At 30.4% G+C, this 20,245-nt stretch overlaps 1 protein-coding gene across 19 annotated transcripts in view; it reads left to right on the plus strand.

Annotated features, from left to right (window-relative positions):
- Positions 1–20,245, plus strand: part of slo (calcium-activated potassium channel slo) — a 148,535-nt gene that overhangs the window by 46,823 nt on the left and 81,467 nt on the right. For all 19 annotated transcript variants that reach the window (XR_013004265.1, XR_013004266.1, XR_013004267.1 and 16 more), the window contains exons 5-8: positions 5,451–5,547; positions 6,351–6,462; positions 9,535–9,686; positions 16,060–16,227. Coding sequence is in view for 12 of the 19 variants with exons in the window: in XM_076394897.1 (XP_076251012.1) it covers positions 5,451–5,547; positions 6,351–6,462; positions 9,535–9,686; positions 16,060–16,227 (529 nt within the window). In the remaining 7 variants the exon portion in view is untranslated. The remainder of the gene's footprint in view (positions 1–5,450; positions 5,548–6,350; positions 6,463–9,534; positions 9,687–16,059; positions 16,228–20,245) is intronic.

Genomic DNA, 20,245 nt, shown 5'->3' on the forward strand with positions numbered 1-20,245 from the left:
TAGATTAGATTTTGTAACATCTATTTTATGGATCCGATAAAGATGCTGTCGAAATTCAGTATGTATGGATGCTAAAATCATTAAATTGGAGATACAGAGAAGGCAGATGATCCTTCGGTTATCGGCTTTAGTTGTGCGGCAAGCTCATGGTGACATCTTTTTTTCTCTTTCTACTAAGTATGTCATATTACAAACTTGACATATTAATTTACTTTCACTGCAAAATTTAAGTTATTTAATTAATTTATCCTATTTCTATCAACTAAAACTAAACCTACCTTTAACTCTGCATATTTGTAATCCTATTAAAATGCTGAAATGTTAAACTAAAAGGCCTTCTTTTGTCTTTTCGTCGCCTTTTCTTTCGAGAAACGTTTGGCTTGCAATACTATGCAGTGTTGCCAAATCTAAAGATAAGACTATATATTGTATTAAATACTAAAAAACGTATCTACTTTGGTATTGATTTTTTTTCATAACAAAATATAAAATTTAATGTCAGAAAGTCTTGTTACATATATTTTTTTTAAATAAAATACATTCATAAAGCAAATAGCTTAGGTGTAAATTTGGCAACATCGACATTTAGCATTTCGGCTTACGAAGAGTAGATTGCCCCGACGAATATACGTATAGTTCCGAAAGTAGCCGAATCTCAGGAACACGATGATTTTTAATGTATACTGCTTTTGTCGAATTGCTTGTGGCATAGCGGTCGCATGACAAAATGTATATTTGCTTTCCGAAATATGACAAATATAATTAATTTTAATTAAACAATATATACCAAATTTAATAAATAAATATATTGTTGAAATGAATTTCGGATTGAATAGAGTGAGTTGTAATAATAAATCAGCCTTTTTAAATATGGCTAATATATAAGTAAACTATTAATATGAATATAGATAACAAATAACTATTTTTACTGTCAATTTTCGATGTTTTAAACGTAAATCAAATAATCGTTATTTTTATTTTCCAGGAATCGCGTATATTTGTACATCAAAAATCATATATCTAACTTAAATTAGAGCATTAAGCCAATACATAATTTTTGCTAACAATCTCATACTAACCGAGAAATTGTTTGTGCCTAATCTGTCCCAGGAGAATGTAATTAATGGGATTCTCGCATCTCTACCGCTATGAGCAGCTTTTAACACTATCCAGTATGAAAATAAATAAAGTTATGTCGGTTATTAAATGTAATCTACTAAATTATAAACGGATGCCAATCAAAAGGTGGTGATTAGTACCAAACGGTTTGTTTTTTTATCTAGTAAAAAGCTTTTTAATAGTATAACTTTAAAATAGCCTGTTATTTTGTCATGATATTGTTGGAAATATAATTAATTGGACTATTGTTGAATTTGTTTCTAACTAACTGAAAAAGAGCAGATTTCGTGAAAAGGGTACTATGTGACTTGTAATTTAAAAGAAAGAGATTAATGAAGTTGTAATGTTTTTTTTCTGATAGGTGGTGGAATTGTGAGCAGGATTTCTCGCCTCAGGTCGCTAAACACTTTAAAAAGGTTTTTATAAATTAGTTTTATTAAATTAATCACTGTAAGCGATTCAAAGATCTTGAGGACTTCTAGGAATAATTTTCGATAATTTCAACTAATGAGAATATTAATAAATATAGAATTAATCAAGAGACTAAAAATTAAATAAATTGCAATAGGATTTAAGTAATATCCTTTTTTCTGTTTATTTTATGAATGCTTAAAAATTACAGCAATAAATACTTATTCCAAAGAAAACATTTTTTTATAACATCTTTATTAGATACGCTTAGTACAATCTTAATTTACAATTAATTTATTACTACTTTTCCTATGTACTTAGATTAATTAACAAACAAGACGAGTGCGAGAAAATAATATAATTATTTATTAATTATTAACTTATAGCTATAGTTTACACTAAAGGTATACACTTTATATAAGTTCGTATGGTTTTGTTCGTTTCAATCTTCTGACATCCTGCGCCCTGTCCAGCAGTTGTATTGCTTCCACGTCTGTAAGATTTAGTAATCTTCTTTCGTGTTTCAAGGCGAAATCTTGGATAACTTTGCAAATCCATTTGATTTCCAGGTCATCGTGCAGTTCTTCATTAGTTACATAGCGATAGGCATTGGTAATCAATCGAAGAACCTTATTTTGACAGCGTCGTATGACTAGATGATATGAATGTTTAGTGCAACCCCATATTTGCACCCCATAGGTCCAAATTGGCTTTATAATTGTATTATAGATCAACCCCTTTGATTTTAAATCAAGTTGAGAGTATCTTCCGACTAACCAGTATAGTTGTTTTATTTTGGTTCTAATGTGTTTTGCTTTTTGTCTAACGTGATGGTTCCAATTTAATCTACCGTCAAGATGGATTCCAAGGTATTTAGCTGATTCTGCTTGAAGAATCGGGCATCCATTGGGTGATATAATTAAGTTTTTATTATTTCGCCTCAATGCAAAATTAACGTGGATAGATTTGGAGCTATTAAGTTGAATTTTCCAATCTTTCGTCCATTTGTAGATTTTGTTGACTGCCACTTGCACTTTTTCTATTGCCCTAGGCAGAGATATATCTTTTGCCATAATAATTGTGTCGTCAGCAAAGGTTCCAAGAAGTGTTTCTTTTGTTGTTGGAATGTCAGCAGTGTAGAGCAGATACAGGAGAGGTCCTAAGACGCTACCTTGTGGAACTCCAGCCGAGATATTTTTAAATGTCGAGAACGCCATTTCGTGCGATACTCTAAATTTTCTTCCGAATAAATATGTCTCCAGCAATTGACAATAGTTACGCGGTAACAATTTGCTCATCTTACAGATTAATCCCAAATGCCAAACGCGATCAATAGCTTGTGAGACATCCAGGAATATTGCAGGGCAGTATTTCTTTTTCTCAAACGCTCTTTCAATAGCCGCAGTTACTCTGTGCACTTGATCGATTGTTGCCAAAGAAAACATAAGTAGAAATCAGTAGATGAAATATAACATTTCTTGTATGATTTGTACAATTTCTAATAAACTTCTATTTGTTGTTATGAATGTTCATGTTTATTTAAATTCATATTGAATAGCTAGCCTGTCTATAACTACAATGATAAACTGATCTATGAAGTAGGTACTATAACATTATACGATAAGCTTTAAGAATGAGTCTCTTAGAGAGTAGAATATATGGTCAGATGTGCAAAAACCTAATAGTATTATTAATAAATTATTCTGAATAACTTTATTAGGAGGTTCTTAGTGCAAATTTAACCTTTAATATATCCATAATAATGATTGGGAAATATAATTTAGGGTTTTTTCATATTTTCAAGGTGAATTTATTCATATAAATTATAAACACTAATCATACGAGCTGATGATATGATTTTTTCTCACTTTATGGTAAAACAATAATTATACCACTGTAGAGTTTCTGAGATTTATGGGCACACAACACTCTTCGAAGCTACTTCTATTTCATTAAGAGAGTTTTGTAGAAATCAGGAGAAATGGTGGATGTGTCAAAACTTCTTAACTAACCTCATTAATTTTTTTCTCAGTCATTTTAATAGTTTTAGTTGTTGACAGTAAAACCAGTATCAAGTATGTTACTATGAACAACTAATTTTCTTGGTCGGATTGGAATTAAGAACTTTTGGTGTATCAAGATGGGTTTTGCAACCGATATTTAATTGCACAGCGATCTTGCGATATGAGTGACCAGAGCGAAGTTCACCTTTAACATTTTTAAGAGGAAAACTAATAAAACAATTTTGCTATTGGTGTTCGCTTAGATACTCATTATCATAAATAGCACACAATGTTTTATGACTTTTCTTACCTTTAATTGAAATATTATTTTAAATAGTTTGCAATGAAATGTTGTGTTAAATTTCGAAAACATCCGCCAATGATATTCTGATATTTGGTTGTGTGTATGGGCGTATTATCATCTTGAAATATGACAATATGGGAATGTTTGGCGGCAGTATACTAGTCATAGCAAGAACTGCATCATTGGGGATGTTGAGATATTCATTTGCAATTATCCGATCAGATCTGCAACGTGAATAAAAATGTGAGCTGAATACTACAATATTGATGCCCAAATTATAACGACCACCTCCCTCTCCCCCATGCTGGACTAAAGTCTGTAATAAACAGATAATCTTCGGATTCTTCATACATACAGCAGGCCGTTTGTAGGAAACAATATAAACCATGATTTATCGGAATATACCGCATTCTTCTAATCACCAAATTTTTTTATAATGGTTGCATCAGTTAACAGTTCGGTTTAGTCATACTTTTCATCACAGACCCTCTCTCTAACCGAATACCAACGATTTGCTTCTTTGTAACTATGAGAGACCACACAATTCACTGCTCGCTTGTTTTGACTGTCGCAGAACAAAGCGTAAATCAGTATACATTTTATAGATAATATATGTATTAAAATAATATATTATATAGAATTACAATTGGAATTTAATTAGTGTAATGTATACATCATAGATACTTACAAATCCATCCAAACAATAAACTAATAGAATACAACTGAAAGAACACAAACATTCTTTATTTGTTTGATACTACAACATGAAGATGAACTGCATCAAATTTCAAGAGAAATATTTACTATAACAAAAGGATTGATATAGTAATATTATCAAAAGAATTGATAATTTAGTCTATATCTATCCTGTTGTAATATTAGCTGGATTTAATAAAAGGAGAAAAGAAAGTCAAAGGTAATAATTACAAAATGTTATGTTACAAATTTCAACAGAACCTGTCTGATCTTTAAAATGAAAAATGTCTAATTGAATTACGAGAATTTGAAATTGATGGGTCCATATGTTTTTCACTAGCAAATAAAAACAGAACTTTCACTGAACATGTTCTGATTACTTTATAATTAAAAAGAGTTGTCGATTGAAATATATTCGACGTTAAAACAACTATACTTGCGTAAAAATAATACTTTTATTTCAGATTAATTGCCTTTGATAATATCAATTTGCCTTACTCCCCAATTAAATTAGTCCATTATAATTAGTTTTGAATTAATAGATTTATTCTACAAGACATTTTCTTTAAAAAATACTCAGTAACTGCTAAAATTGTAACAATAACTAATAGTTATGACAAGGATATAATTTAATTTCTTCATTTATTTTCATATGAAATCGAAAACATCTTTTTTTCCTGAAACCTCGGTATTTGTTGCTTATACATAGTTAATCAAGTCGTATACAGAGATTGGTACCAAGCAATAAAGTTGTACTCAAGACATTATGCCGTTAAATGATCGACGGTTATGACCTATCGATCCAAGCAATAAAGTAATACTATTAATTAAGTAAAGTAACGTTCGCATTAAGTAATTAAAATTCGAGCGAAAGAATCCGCTCTATACCTTTTACTTACAGACTGTCATGTTTTCAGCGAGGGCGTGGAGCATTGTGAAGAATGGAGCAAAAATATCACTCAACAAATCGACCTTGCCTTCAACATATTTTTTATGGTGTACTTTTTTATACGAGTAAGTATGACGATCGTCTGTTTCGATACCTGCGTAGATTTATCGGGTTATATACGGTTCGTTTCAGGTCGAAAAATGCTTTATTATTCAGCTGTTTTGCGTTTTGTGTAAATTTAGTTTTTTTCTAGTCAAGAAATATTAGTAATTTTATGTAAAGCAGTTGAGACCTAACATGAAATGTTGAATTTATATAGACCAACAACTATATCTCTATTGTTTTATTTCAAATATCTTTTATTTTCTTAAAATATACTTCCTTTTTTCCTTTAAGTCCTTTTTCTTTTTTTACTATCGACGGTTTATCTGGACTGGACCTACTGTTGAACGTGGTCTCCGAACCACGATCCTTGGCATTAAGCCTACCGACTGGCGAGTGACCAACTTAGAAATCATCCCATAAGACATCGGGTCTTAACCAGCCTGGTTACTGGCGTGACTAAAACGTGACTATCAACTAAAAATATCATTTAAAACTAATTTATAGACTTACATTAAAAATATGTTTAGAGATTATGATTTGTGGGACTTTACAGGACAATTTAGGTAAGCTTATTCATAAATAAATTACAAAAAACATAATACTATACAGATGTTTATTATGAACTGAAAATTATTGTGATATTTATAATGCAGGACTATTATTTAACATATATTATTACATACAATATATTCTGATTAGATTCTATTTTTAATAAACACGAAATATATACATTAAACTGATTGTAAGAATATCTGAACGAACCTATATAGCCAACCGATATCGTTGAATCGATTTTACAATATGTGTATTTATTCTCTTTCAGTTTATAGCAGCAAGCGACAAATTATGGTTTATGCTGGAGATGTACTCATTTGTAGATTACTTCACGATACCTCCATCATTCGTTTCCATATATCTAGATCGAACATGGATAGGTGAGTGACTTCAGAACTCGTATCGAATTACCATAATAAGATTGAAATGTCGTGCGTGTTTCGAATTCTGACGACAAAAACAAGGAAATAAAATAAGGAAACTCTAATAAGTCAATTCGTTTAGGAAATATGAGTTTTTCCTGTAAAGATAAAAACAACATTTAATTTAATACACGCAATACATTTTTCTTCATTATTTTGTTAATATTAATAACAGCTTTACTAAAACTATTATATAATGGGCTGATGAAAGGGTAATTTTGATTTTTTCATGTTTTGCAAAGTAAATGTGTTCATATAATGTGAATTGCTGTTTGCCTAGCATCGCTAAAACTCGAGAGCGGCTGGACCGATTAGTTTAATTTTGGTTTTAAAATATTTGTGGAAGTTCTGGAAAGGTTCGTACGGTGAGAAAATATGGAATAATCATGAGGAAAATAGTAAAAAAGTTGTTTTCTCCTGCAATAGGTCACTGTCACTGTGACAAAGGATTAACTTTGTTATTGGTTGTCAAATATTTATGGGTGATTTGGGAAATCTATTTTGTAACTAAAAATATTGAGTAAAGATTAAAACCATCGGCTACTTTATCCAACCGCCATTGAAATATAAGATGTATTGAACAATGAAGATAATTTCTGATTGCGTTATCATGATTTATATTTCATACAACTGTAGGTATTTTATAATAGGCACATCGATTGATAATGTGAAAATCACGTGAAAAATAATGATATTTTGCGACGCACTCTTCCTGTGAGCCACGTACAAGCAGCATTCCACTACGATCCATAAATAGGTTATGGTAACATCAAGCTAGTTACATTTGTGAAAATGACAATCGTTTGTCAATATTGTAAGACATCAAAATACACTAGATTCATTACCATCAGAAGTTCCTAGTATGGGAAATGATTTTTATCCAACATCTCAAAATGTAATAGTTTTCTCCGAATAAGGTCGTTTGGTACAACGCATATTGTAAATGATTTTATATTCAGTTTCGAGATATTATACCATAAAATTTTGTGATAACATCCAAATTTGTATCAAAAATACGTTCTAAAGTAAAAAAATCTACAGATATCAGGAAAAATGTATTACTTTCTTGGAGCTGTTACAACTGACAGATACACATCATCAATTCTTACAAATTAATTTTATGGGAAATCCGAATGCCGAAATTGATGGGCGTTGTTATCACAATCCAACAATGAAGGGAACTATTGTCCAAGAATTTCAAATGTTTCTTCATCAAGACAATAATTTAATCAAATTGTTAAAAATAGCATTGTATCTGACAGCCATAATATCGTCATCAGACCTGACAATGACAACCTGACCTATCGGTGAGCAAGCGAGGAGGTTTAATTTACTGACAATCGACGAAAAGGCTATTGTAATTGTCGGAAAAAAATTGCTACAGAGATATACGAAGTGGTGATACGAAGTTTAGCGGGTCATTTACTCAATAATATACGTACTGTTTCTGAAAAATTGAATCAAGTTATATTCGTAAGTCCAAAATTTTGAAACCAAAGGAAGAGATTCCGGAAGAAAAGAAGCAGACTAGTCGGGTGAGGCCAGGTTTGGGTTTCACGGTAGTTAAGGTAGTTTCTCAGCTAATTTCTCTAAATTTCTGCTAAATATCAAAAGATGTGTGTGATCTACCATTGACGCGATTGAAAACAACCCCTTTCATATTGATCATTTTTAAGCGCCTGCCTCAATCCCATTAGTTGTAGACAGGTAAGAGTCGAATTAGTGATTTGGTCAGGGCTGAGTAGCTTATGATGAATAATCACTTCCCACTTCCCCCTAACACTTTGTATCATCTTTCATATTGTCAATGTGATTTTCAACCATTTGTAAACATTTCTAGAGCACTCACGGACTTTTTCATCCATTATACATGATCTAATTTGCATAATTTCCTAATCATTCGTTCCAGATATTAAGCCTCTTTTGGTATCCAGTCTTACGTAACCAGTTCAAGACAATGATGTAACATGATGAAATATATCAACTTACATCGATATTTTTAAGATTTTATGCACCGTTTCAACGATATTTAACATTCCAAATTCCAGAAGCAGAAGCATTAAACTAAAACTGACCTCTGGGTTATCTTAAAAACTCATCGCCATGTTTCCTTTTTCGGAAGTAAAAAAAGCAAAACATCAATCAAGAAATAACAAACATTTATTAGAAAAAATCAAAATTACCTAGATAGCTATGGAGTAGTATTAATTACTGACATTTGTCTTCTGGAGGTTCATGTATTTAAATTTAAGGAATTTTTGTTAGTGGTTTTTTTCATTTATGAATTTATGAGATACAGAATACATCATGTAAACATATAATTTGAGTATGGTACACTGAAATTGGTTCGTATTGCATTGCATATTGATCGGCTATAATTACAAGTACAGAAATTAAATAATTAGGTAAATACTAAAAAGACTTCAATAGTAACGTTCCTCAATTATTAGAGGGGCAGTATCTTGTGTAGACAGTATATGCTTAATAACAGAATACCTGTTAGACTTATTCTTTACATGAAACTTTAGATTGTCATATGTATATAATATAATAACGGAAAATCATTTAAAATTTTTTGAATTCATTAAGAATTAAGATATTTTGACAACCAAAACTAATCACTATTCTTTTTTTGAAATGAACTATAGCTGGCGATAATAACAAATAATAGTTACTATCAATGTTTAAGAGCAAATCTTTCAAATACATGAAATATACTGAACACCTGGAAAGCTAAGTGAAGTAAGAACATAGTGCCTTTATTAAGATGTTTCTTATTAAGTAATGAATTCATCATTAATACCCAAATCAATATATAAATGTAATTATTAATTCCAACAATTCGTTATTTTAATTACGTTAGGACTTTTTACCAAATATTTTACTTCGAAAATATAAAACTTCTCATGCATTCTGTATCAAATGGTAAGTTACTAGACAAGAACAAATGTAATTCCAATAGTAATTTAAGATAATAATATAACTAAAAGGTGCATTTTGATTAATGATGATGATTTCCTTTTATTATAGGTCTTCGTTTCCTTCGTGCCCTAAGATTAATGACCGTGCCCGACATTCTTCAATACCTCAACATTCTGAAAACTTCCAGCTCTATCCGACTTGCTCAGCTAGTTTCTATTTTCATCTCTGTGTGGCTCACGGCTGCCGGTATTATCCATTTGGTAAGTTCTGCATGTTTATATATGGTTATTATTATATGATTTAAATTTTATGACATAATTTATAAACAGCTTAATTTTATTGTTAACATTTCTTTTCTATAAAAAGTTTCAATGCATTTGATTAAAAATTTACTAAGTTAGTGATTGAGAAGTTATAGTGGCCACAAACAAGTAGTGCAAATTTTAAACGTAAACTAAATTTATATTTAAATAAAACAATATAAAAGAATTTAGTAGCTTAAACAAATAAATACACAGATCAAAATAAATGATATAAGAGATATTCACACAATAAAAACATAATAAATAAATTAAACTAATTTTAAGCATTAGAGATCTTGATCTCGAGGTGGTCAGGTGAATCAAAATTCAAAATGAAATGAAATCGTATCTGAGCCACCAATTTATACTGACTACGTGACTGGTAAATTTAAAAATACATGTGAAATATATTATCACGATATATAATTTTAATGTCAAGTAATAATGAAATGTGATGGTAGTGACAATTATTATTACTAGCAGCTAATAATATGGGTGATTAATTGTATCGATAAGTAATGGTATTTATAATATCAACAGTGGATAATAATGTATATTACCATGATAGTTAATAACATTCTTGGACAATATTATTCAAAAACAATGACAAAGAATTATAACAAACAATAATAACAGACAATGGATAATAGCAATGATTGATTACAATAATAAAGAATAAGTATGAAGTATGACGTGGGTATATGGTACGAAAGTAATGACGACCACAAATTAACGTACAACCATCTTCCACTTCTACCTATAACAGGACGTTTAATGAGGCCAAGAAAGAAGGCGGGCGAGATCATTCTACTAAAACTACTGTAAAGCCATAATAGCAAACAAATCAATAAATAAAACCGTAGACTAATTTCTCTTAACGCGGACTATGATGAACGTGCAATGCGTACAAGGCAAAAGCCAAGGCAAACACGCTAGATAGGCTGCCATCATCAGACGGAGGGAACCACTGAGTAGTTTCAGCCGCGTTGTGTATGCTTCACTCAAAAATCACTACTGGATCAATATATGAAGATAATACAGCCATTTTACTATCTCACAAAGATCTAATAACAACATCAAAAAACCTCCAAAACCTTGATAAAATACTGTAGCATAACACATGGCGTATTAAAGCAAATTAAACAAAATCTACCCATGTAACTTTCACTCTGCATAGAAGAACATGCCAAACAGTAAATATCAATATTTGCCAACTTCCTCAAGACGTGGATGCTAAATATCTTGGTATGCTTCTAGACCGACGCCTAACTTGGAAGAAGCATATACTTGTTATCATATATATACATATATATATATATATATATATATATATATATATATATATATATATATATATATATATATATATATATATATATATACATATACATCTTACAACGGCTCCAGAACAGTATTGCGTGCTATTGCCGATGTACGTACTGTTCTAATGAAGTGCTATAACGTGATATCCCTCTACAACCTATAGCTAGTGTAATTCAACACGTTTTTGTTTAAGAACTTTAAAAGTGCGTTAGTGTATACATTTTAAAATAACATTTCAAATAGGACTAACTAATTAAGATAATATTTTACATAGAAGATCAATTAAAGTGATTTTCTATATGTATACATTATAATTATAAGAAATACTTATTGCCCACTATGCAGATTGTTGAATAGTTAATAGTAATAATAAAAAAAATTATGCTTCAAATTATTAATAATTTATAACAAATATCTATAGTTATAGTTTAAAATTTATAGTTGCTACAATAACACGCTATTATCTTTAATTTAAAGTAATTTAAGAATTATGAGAAAGATAAAATAAATAATAGAATAGAAGATAATAATATAGATAACGATAAAATAGAAAATAATAAAGGGTTAACATCTAAAATTCTAACATCTGTTGGATACCCCGTCTAATTCACTTTACATTATTACTGAAACCTTTTTACTGAACATAATGTTCCAAAATTTTTAAAAAATCTAAAATATCAAATTATCAGATGCAATTATAAATGCCATAAGTATTCGAAATGACTTATGACTTTCTTGATGTCAGGTGTCTTTGTCCGCGTTTTAAGAAAAAAATTGTGAACAAATATAACTCGCTTTTATATATAAAAATAGATATATACCACCGTATAGATCTAAAAAAACAAAAGTTTAAATGAAAGACATTTCCAAAGTACATAATAAATTTCTTTGAAATGTTGATACAAAGTTGCATTCCAATACATACAATTTTTTATTTGCTATACTGTTTCGACAGCATCTAGATTTAATTAGTAAACTGCCTACATAGCAAATAGAATATCGTTAAAAGAAGATTAATGTGAATTAGTTATTGCAGATCCAGTAATTGCTAAATCTGATGAATAATCTGGATATTGAAACAATTTGTGCTTTAATTTACTGGTCTAGTTATTTGATTTAGTTTCCTTACTTGTATAAGCTGTTGTTTGATGGAAAATTTTTTGTATAAATCGGATATATTTTCATCAGCTTTTGTATATATCGAGCTAATATTAAGTCTGACATCTAGAATAAATAATACATTTACTTTAGTATTGAAAGAGGTTAACGCTAACTCCTACTTAAAATATTTTAACATTACATAATTCGAAAAGATGTAGTACTTAACTAGGTACGTATTTTAGTAAGGTGTTTTCATGTGTTTTGATCATACTTTCAGCAACACAACTATTCAACCAGTCTGTACGGCGCGGAATATTCTACTTCAATGTATATGATTTATACTATATGAAAAGGTTTTAAACAAAAAAACTATTAATTTTCTTTGAGAAACTGTTTTATTTAACGCAAAGAAGAAGCGACTTGTTGAACGGCGATATAAAGAGATACTAAGGGTTTTTATATATTAGAAAACAGATCAACCCGTCTCACCCGTTTACCATTCAGATAGTTTTAATACAGATGGCCGGATAGTCAGGACCGTTTTACATAACAAATGAGCATGGCTGTCCTGGACCACCCTGGACATTTTGCCTTGGGAATTGCAGTGGATCCACTTTTCTTTCGCCAGTCACAATACTCTATGAAATGAAAATTCTTCTTATTTGCTTGTAAGCAATAAAACAACGATGTTGAAACGGCTCGAAATAGCAATTATAGTAATTTGATATGGTAGTCATTATCTTCCCTTTTGGATCTTTTCCATGTAAACGTCTGGAATTATATATCCATCATCTGCTAAGCTGTCAGATTTTTTTATTCTTCGGATCGTCATTTGTCATTGACATCAAAATCACCACTTAAAAATGGTCAAAACATAAACCGACAATTAGGACATGACGGAGCAACATCTAGATAAGTTTCTAAAAGTGTTTTTGAGCTTTGGCAGCAGATATCTTCAAATCAAACAATAAAAGTAATAAATGTCCAAAATGCAATGTTGATCGTTCCATGATTATCGTAAGTGTATACTGAGTAACTCAATGATGCTAAATTTAAAATTGTTATTTTTTGGAGAAACAGTTAACGATATGTTGCATTTTTTCTATTAGAATGCACCAATTAAAATACATGCAAGCTCCCAATACTACATCCGTAAGTATGGTAACAGTTAAATATAAAAGTTAGCGCCATGCGTAGAGTACTATACAGAAGTGGTGTTGGCCACCGAGAAAATATCGATATATCATTTATATATCAATTATTTTAAAAAATATTGATATATAATTTTCAATATTTTCAAAAAATATCGATATATCGAAGAAAAAATAATATCGATATATTTTCGTAAAATACATTGATATTTTTAACAAACCCTTGCAATCAAATATCAAAAACCACAATGTTTAAGAAATATAATTAATTTTTTTGAAAAAATATCGAAAAATGTCGGTTTACAAAATATCGATATATCGGTCAAAAAAATATCGGTCAACAAAATCGATACATTTTGGCATCCCTACAATATAGAGTATTAATTTAATACATATAATTATAAAATTATTTTGTGTGGACAGAAAAGGCCCTGAAATCGCCATTTCACTGCGTTTTATTGGTTAGTTGAATTACTATTACATCTTCGCATCTCTAAAGAAAATATTTTGTCATGAAGGCATTTCAATGGTCCAGGATCTTTTTCGGTATCACGTGATTTACTTGTATCACCACGTAACTAATATATCACGTCACGTCAGGTATAATTCCTGGTAAAATTTATTGTAACAAAATAACATACATATAAAATATAATATATGAATATATATATAAATGTAAATATGCTAAAATATAATATAAGAAAATGTATAACTATAACGTATATAAATTATATAAATAGTATATATAAATAAATAATTATAAATCATGTACCTTTACCATATTTTTTTTGTGTTATCAATTATTTAATTTTTATTAAAAAAAAAGAAATATATTTTATTAAATTTCATACATTTTTGTTACGAGAGAAACGACGTCTAATTCTTTATATTTCTGTACATACACTAGGTACACAACATTTCTCAGACTGAATTCTAATCAAATAATAGTGATCATAATTAAGTCATAAAAACTCAGAAAAATGCTTTTAGCATTTTTGTCAAGCACACAAAAATGGCGTCATAAACAAATAATCGCGTTATAGATGAATCAATCAAACGCTTTTCTGAGTACAATTCAAACGAACGAACCAAACGCATAAAAAAATGGTCTGGTGCCTGCTTTGATGGGACCACGCAACTGAATTTTCTAGCTTCTCCTATTTGAGTTAATCCTCTATATATGTTATTACTCTATGATTTTGACTAGCTACGTGTCTGGAAACCAAAACTCGTACAGTGACTAGTGATTACTGTACATTAGTGGCCTGCAAATGAAAAAATAATTTTAAAAATATAAAATAGATATAGAAAATAATTATATATTTTAGCAGATTAATTGAAAAGTCCCCGGCCTGACACATAGATGGCGCTACTAGAATTAAATCCATATGTTTTTTAGTTAGCTCTAACCGTGAAAAGATCCGGGTATACATTTGACAGGTGTCGGATAATTAGTTTGTGAATTATAGCATTTTGAGTGAACCAACTTTTGTTATTCTGAAAAAAAAATGGATAAAAAGGAATTTCGCTTGTAGATAAAATATTGCTTTTTGAAAGGAAAAAATACAGTTGAACCAAAAACTTGGCTTGATGCCGAGTTTCCGGACACTACACCAGGAAATTCAACCATCAAGGATTGGTATGCTAAATTTAGATGTGGTGAAATGAGTACCGAAGACGGTGAACGCAGTGGACGCCCAAAAGAGCCCACACGTTGTTACCGACGAAATCATTTAAAAAATCCACAAAATGATTTTGAATGACCGTAAATTGAAACTGATTGAAATAGCAGAAACTCTGAAGATATCATCTGAACGTGTACATCATATTATTCATGAATATTTGAGTATGAGAAAGCTCTGTGCATAGTGGGTGCCGCGCGAGCTCACGTTTGACCAAAAACAACGCCGAGTTGCTAATTCGGAGCAGTGTTTGAAGGTGATCTAGCGTAAGAAACCCGAGTTTTTGCGTTGATATGTGACAATAGATGAAACATGGCTCCATGATTTCACTCCGGAGTCCAATCCGAGTGGACTGCACACGATGAACCCGCTCCCAAGCGTGGGAAAACGCAACAGTCGGCTGGCTAGGTTATGGCGTCTGTATTTTGGGATGCGCATGGAATAATTTTCATTGACTACCTTGAAAAAGGAAGGACCATTAATAGCGACTATTACATAGCGTTATTGGGCCGTTTGAAGGACTAAATCGCCGAAAAACGGCGGCATTTGAAGAAAGAGAAAGCGTTGCTTCATCAAGACAATGCACCGTGTCACAAGTCAGTGAAAACGATGGCAAAAATCCATGAATTGGGCTTCGAATTGCTTCCTTATCCGCGGTATTCTCCAGATCTAGTCCCCAGCGACTATTTCCTATTTTCAGATCTCAAAAGAATGCTCGCTGGGAAGAAATTTTCGTCGAATTGAGAGGTGATCGCCGAAGCTGAGGCCTATTTTGAAGCAAAGGACAAATCGTACTACAAAAATGGTATTGAAAAGTTGGAGGGTCGCGATAATCAGTGTATCACCCTTGAAGGAAATTATGTTGAATAAAAAATAAACGGGGACTTTTCCATTGACCTGTTATGTTATTGCTCTATGATCTTGACTAGCCACGTGTCTGGAAACCTAAGCTGTTGCAGTGACTAGTGATTACTGTACATTAGTGATCTGTAATTAAAAAAATAATTTAAAAAATCTAAAATAGATATTGAAAATAATTATATATTTTGCTATTACTATTTTTATCTGTTTCAGTTGGAAAATTCTGGCGACCCTCTGGATTTTGACAACCCCCACCCCTTACCCTACTGGACCTGCGTCTACTTCTTAATCGTCACCATGTCAACAGTCGGTTACGGCGACGTGTTCTGTCACACGGTTCTCGGCAGGACGTTCTTGGTCTTCTTTCTGCTGGTCGGCTTGGTAAGTTCGCTCAAGCACATTTCTTATCTCTATATTCATTCTTCTCCGGCTTCAAATAAATTTAAAGAAAAACATTCTCTCCGTCAATAGCAATGTCAGCTTGTCGCTTTACTTCTTCTTCTTCTTCTTCTTTAATTTATTCGTGCTTTTCACGTCGTAATTAGCTATTAAATAAAAAGACAATGATTCGCGTATTATTTTAATCATCAAAATTTTTTCACTATTTCGTGATTTGGTCACTGATATATCTTGAGCAGTGTATTTCATGAAACTTCGAGATTTTTCTTAAAAAATTGGTAATATTTTTGCTATCTTACTTCTTTCGATTACAAATAATGGCGTAAATATTCCGTATATACATTAACTGAGCATTATTATAACCTTAAATTCATTAAAAAAAACTATCAATGTAACATAAAATAGGAATGTTACTATTGCTAGTTTTCTAATTAGCTGGAATTTATGGTCATTACGAATGGATGTAATTTGGTTTAAACAGTTGCTGATCAGTTGGATTGCTGCCAATTCAAGAAAAGACCGACTATATTTTTTTTACAAATAATTACATGGTTGTTCTCGGCGTCATTACTTTTAATGATACCAAAAAAGGTCACCAAAATATCATTACCTTTAAAAAATAATAGAAATATTGTATGCCTAGTGTATAAAATGAAACACACTGCCAATATGTTGAAGTTGACACGGGTTCACTTTTAGTTTTAGGTTAAAAAAATTCCGAAACCGAATCCGAAAACATCGTACCTTAACTCCATTCATCCATTATACACCCCCCCGTTTTTTTTCTCTGAAAATCACTCCCCCGTTCCCTCTTTTTACACACGTTTTGATTTTGAGTCCTCAAATTAAATTCGAAGGATGTTCTAATTCGTTCTACCTCCACCCTTCTTGTTTCGACCGTTGTTTCGTTCGTACGTCGACGCTTGATTCGGATTAGATGACAGTCTCGATCAAGTAGTATGGAGATACGTTTAGGAAATAGGGTGGGGGATGAGTGGATGATGTAGTTTAGGTTTTATGTGCATGCGCGTATAATGCTGGACAGCTTTGGTGGTGTAGTGTTTTTGTAATACGTTTTTGATGAGCTTCACAGCTTACACTACACAGATCACGCGCTTTCAGTTGACCAAAAATATTTTAATAAATTATATTTACATATTTCTTAGATAATTTTGTGTTGGATGTTCGAGGATATGAGATTAGTATTACAATATTATAGATTTCTTTTTACTTTTTTTGTATGGGAATAACATTACCCTTATTTATAAAAAATACTTCTTTTAAATGTTACTACTGTTAATTCTGATGAGCTGTAATCACAAGTAATTGACATGCCCCATTTTTTTCACTATATAATGGGCGAAAATTTTTTGACAAAGCTACGAAGAAGAATGGAAAGTATAATAGAAGAACTTTATTAATTTTTAAAATGGCATACATATACTAACTTCCTTGATTTATATCTTTGGGGCCTTTTATTTTTTATTGATTGATATCTTTTTAGATAACAATCTTTTTTGTTATTGTAAACAAAAATGATGTCACAATTAAGGAATTCGTAAATTTTGTGTAATTTTGAATTATTTTCTTCACTCCAAAAATCGACAATCTATTAATAATTTAGAAAAACTTTATTTTTGTTTTTGTTAGATGCAAATTTATTAGTCAATATACATTTTTTCAATTCCAGTTGATTAGAATGCGTTAGGAGTTTTGCACCTTTTACTGTTCACAATGCTATTTTTTTGATTCAGATGTATAATAGTGGAGCCATCTTTCATTCACTGTCATATATCAACGTAAAGTATATTATATACTATACTGTGAAGCATAGGGGCATTGTTTCTGGAGATAAGTGAACAAACGCGAACCATTTACATATTTTTGTGTAAAACTGTGAACACATTACCTTTTGATGTCAAAACTATTTCATGGCTTTCCTATTTTAGACGAGCACATCCTTCAGCTTTATTAACGCATCGTCCATAATAGCTGATTTTTCTGGTAAAGAGTATCTGCAACGTTTGTCTGTTTGGCTTTAACAGTTTAACGAAACATAAAATTAGTTTTATCGACTAAAATAATAAATAACAAATAGAAATAAATAACATATCAATATTCCTGTTCCTATTCCTATTGAGAAATCATATGGATCTGTCAGCAATTATGCTATCTATTGGTTAGACCGAAAACTTTTTGGAGTGATAAGCTCATTAAGTGTTGTGTTGGAAGATAACTTTAGGTGAATTTTAAATCATTATGCATTTTTAATAAATAACTTATTTTTTCCACTACGTGTTTTCCCAATAATATCGTTTAGAACTAAATTAATATCCACAACCTCAAATATTAATATATGGATAATCACATACAAATGTTATGTAGAGTAACTACTGGGAAAATTCATATTTTAAACTTAGATTGTACGACATATCGATATCGCTATCTTCATCATACAGCCACTGTCACTTTCACATTCTGAGTCACTGTTCAAGTAAGCCACTAAATTGTTATTTCTCATTCTATCAACAAGCGTAAATACTTCTATCATTTGACAATTTCTTGTTCCGTGTGTCTAATGGAGTTCATCGAGTCCAAAGGTGTTATTGTAGATAATTCTACTCGTCCAAATAATTGAAAAATGCAATATTACACACAATTTATTAAAATGAGAAAAGCACCAAAGCAACGTTTTCCAGCTTTTAACGTGTAATTTTTATTAATAATATTAATTTTGCAAATATTTTTATAAATTTTATAGATGAGAAAAAAGAATACGATCTGATTTTAAAGCGAATATACAAATCGTTATGGCGTGAAGTATTTTCAATCCATGCTGTATATATTCTCTCTAAACCACTCTTCTCACAAAATACATCCCTCTAAAAAAACTTATTCTCCTCAAGAAGTCAGCATTCGATAATTTTCTTTTCAATTTTGTTTAATTTGATATTACGATATTTATCTTAAGTAATTTAATTACTTAAGATATATGGATTAGTAAGATCCCAAATTGAATTAGACTATTGAATACATCAAACGCTTATTTGAGTTTTAATATCAATTAGTTTAAATGTTTTAAATTATTGATTCTCGGTTTATGACATATATTTAAAGTAAACAATCCAGAAGTCAAATTATATAATTGATGTAATAAAATTCACGCCTCGGCTACTTTCGAGCTGAGTAGATCTATGACAGTAGTGTTTAATTTCTTTTAAATTTATTTATTTCATATTATTCTGTCCCTATTTACTATATTTTATTGCCCTTTGGAATATGCAATGACGTTCACTTAATGGTTATACATAATTATATAGTATCTAGCTTTATTGTTTTATTATTATAAAAAAAGATCTCTGATGATAATGCTAATATTCTTTTAGCCAAAAATGATCATTATTAAAATCAAACACAAGCTCTATCGAAAATAAGAAATTATGATAAATAGAATTGGCAAAAGGCCAGTGCTTTTCTTTCGTGCAATTCATATCTCTGTATCATTTATAATATATAATTTAAATTGAATATGGTGCAATTTTTCGCTATCCATATCCATAATATCCAACATTATTTAAATTCAACAATTAATCAGAGTTTTCTTAAATTTTATATGAAACTCCTCGATCTAGTGTAATCTTAAAATGTTTTGTCTATTTCAAAATATCTAGATATATTTATGTTAATTGATCCATATTAATCCTAGTTACATTTTAAGATTCCATTAAATATATTTTTTTATTTCTAATGATGTTTCTATTTATTAACCAATAGAGTTTACTTCAAGAAAGATATAAGATTTCAGATTCATATTTCATCCATATTCCTTATTGTTAGAATGATATTTACTATGAATTGCATATTATGAATTACATTTTGTCTTCATAATCAAAAATCTGTGATATCGAACATTAGACCTGGTATCACCATTAAAACTTGGTGTTGAGATTCATGTTGAATTAATCTTCTATCCCCTATTATTAACTATACACATTGACAC

This window comes from Rhynchophorus ferrugineus, unplaced genomic scaffold (assembly GCF_030347505.1).
Source record: "Rhynchophorus ferrugineus isolate W39M unplaced genomic scaffold, kcgeb_rfMv2 rfM2, whole genome shotgun sequence".
Taxonomy (NCBI): domain Eukaryota; kingdom Metazoa; phylum Arthropoda; class Insecta; order Coleoptera; family Curculionidae; genus Rhynchophorus; species Rhynchophorus ferrugineus.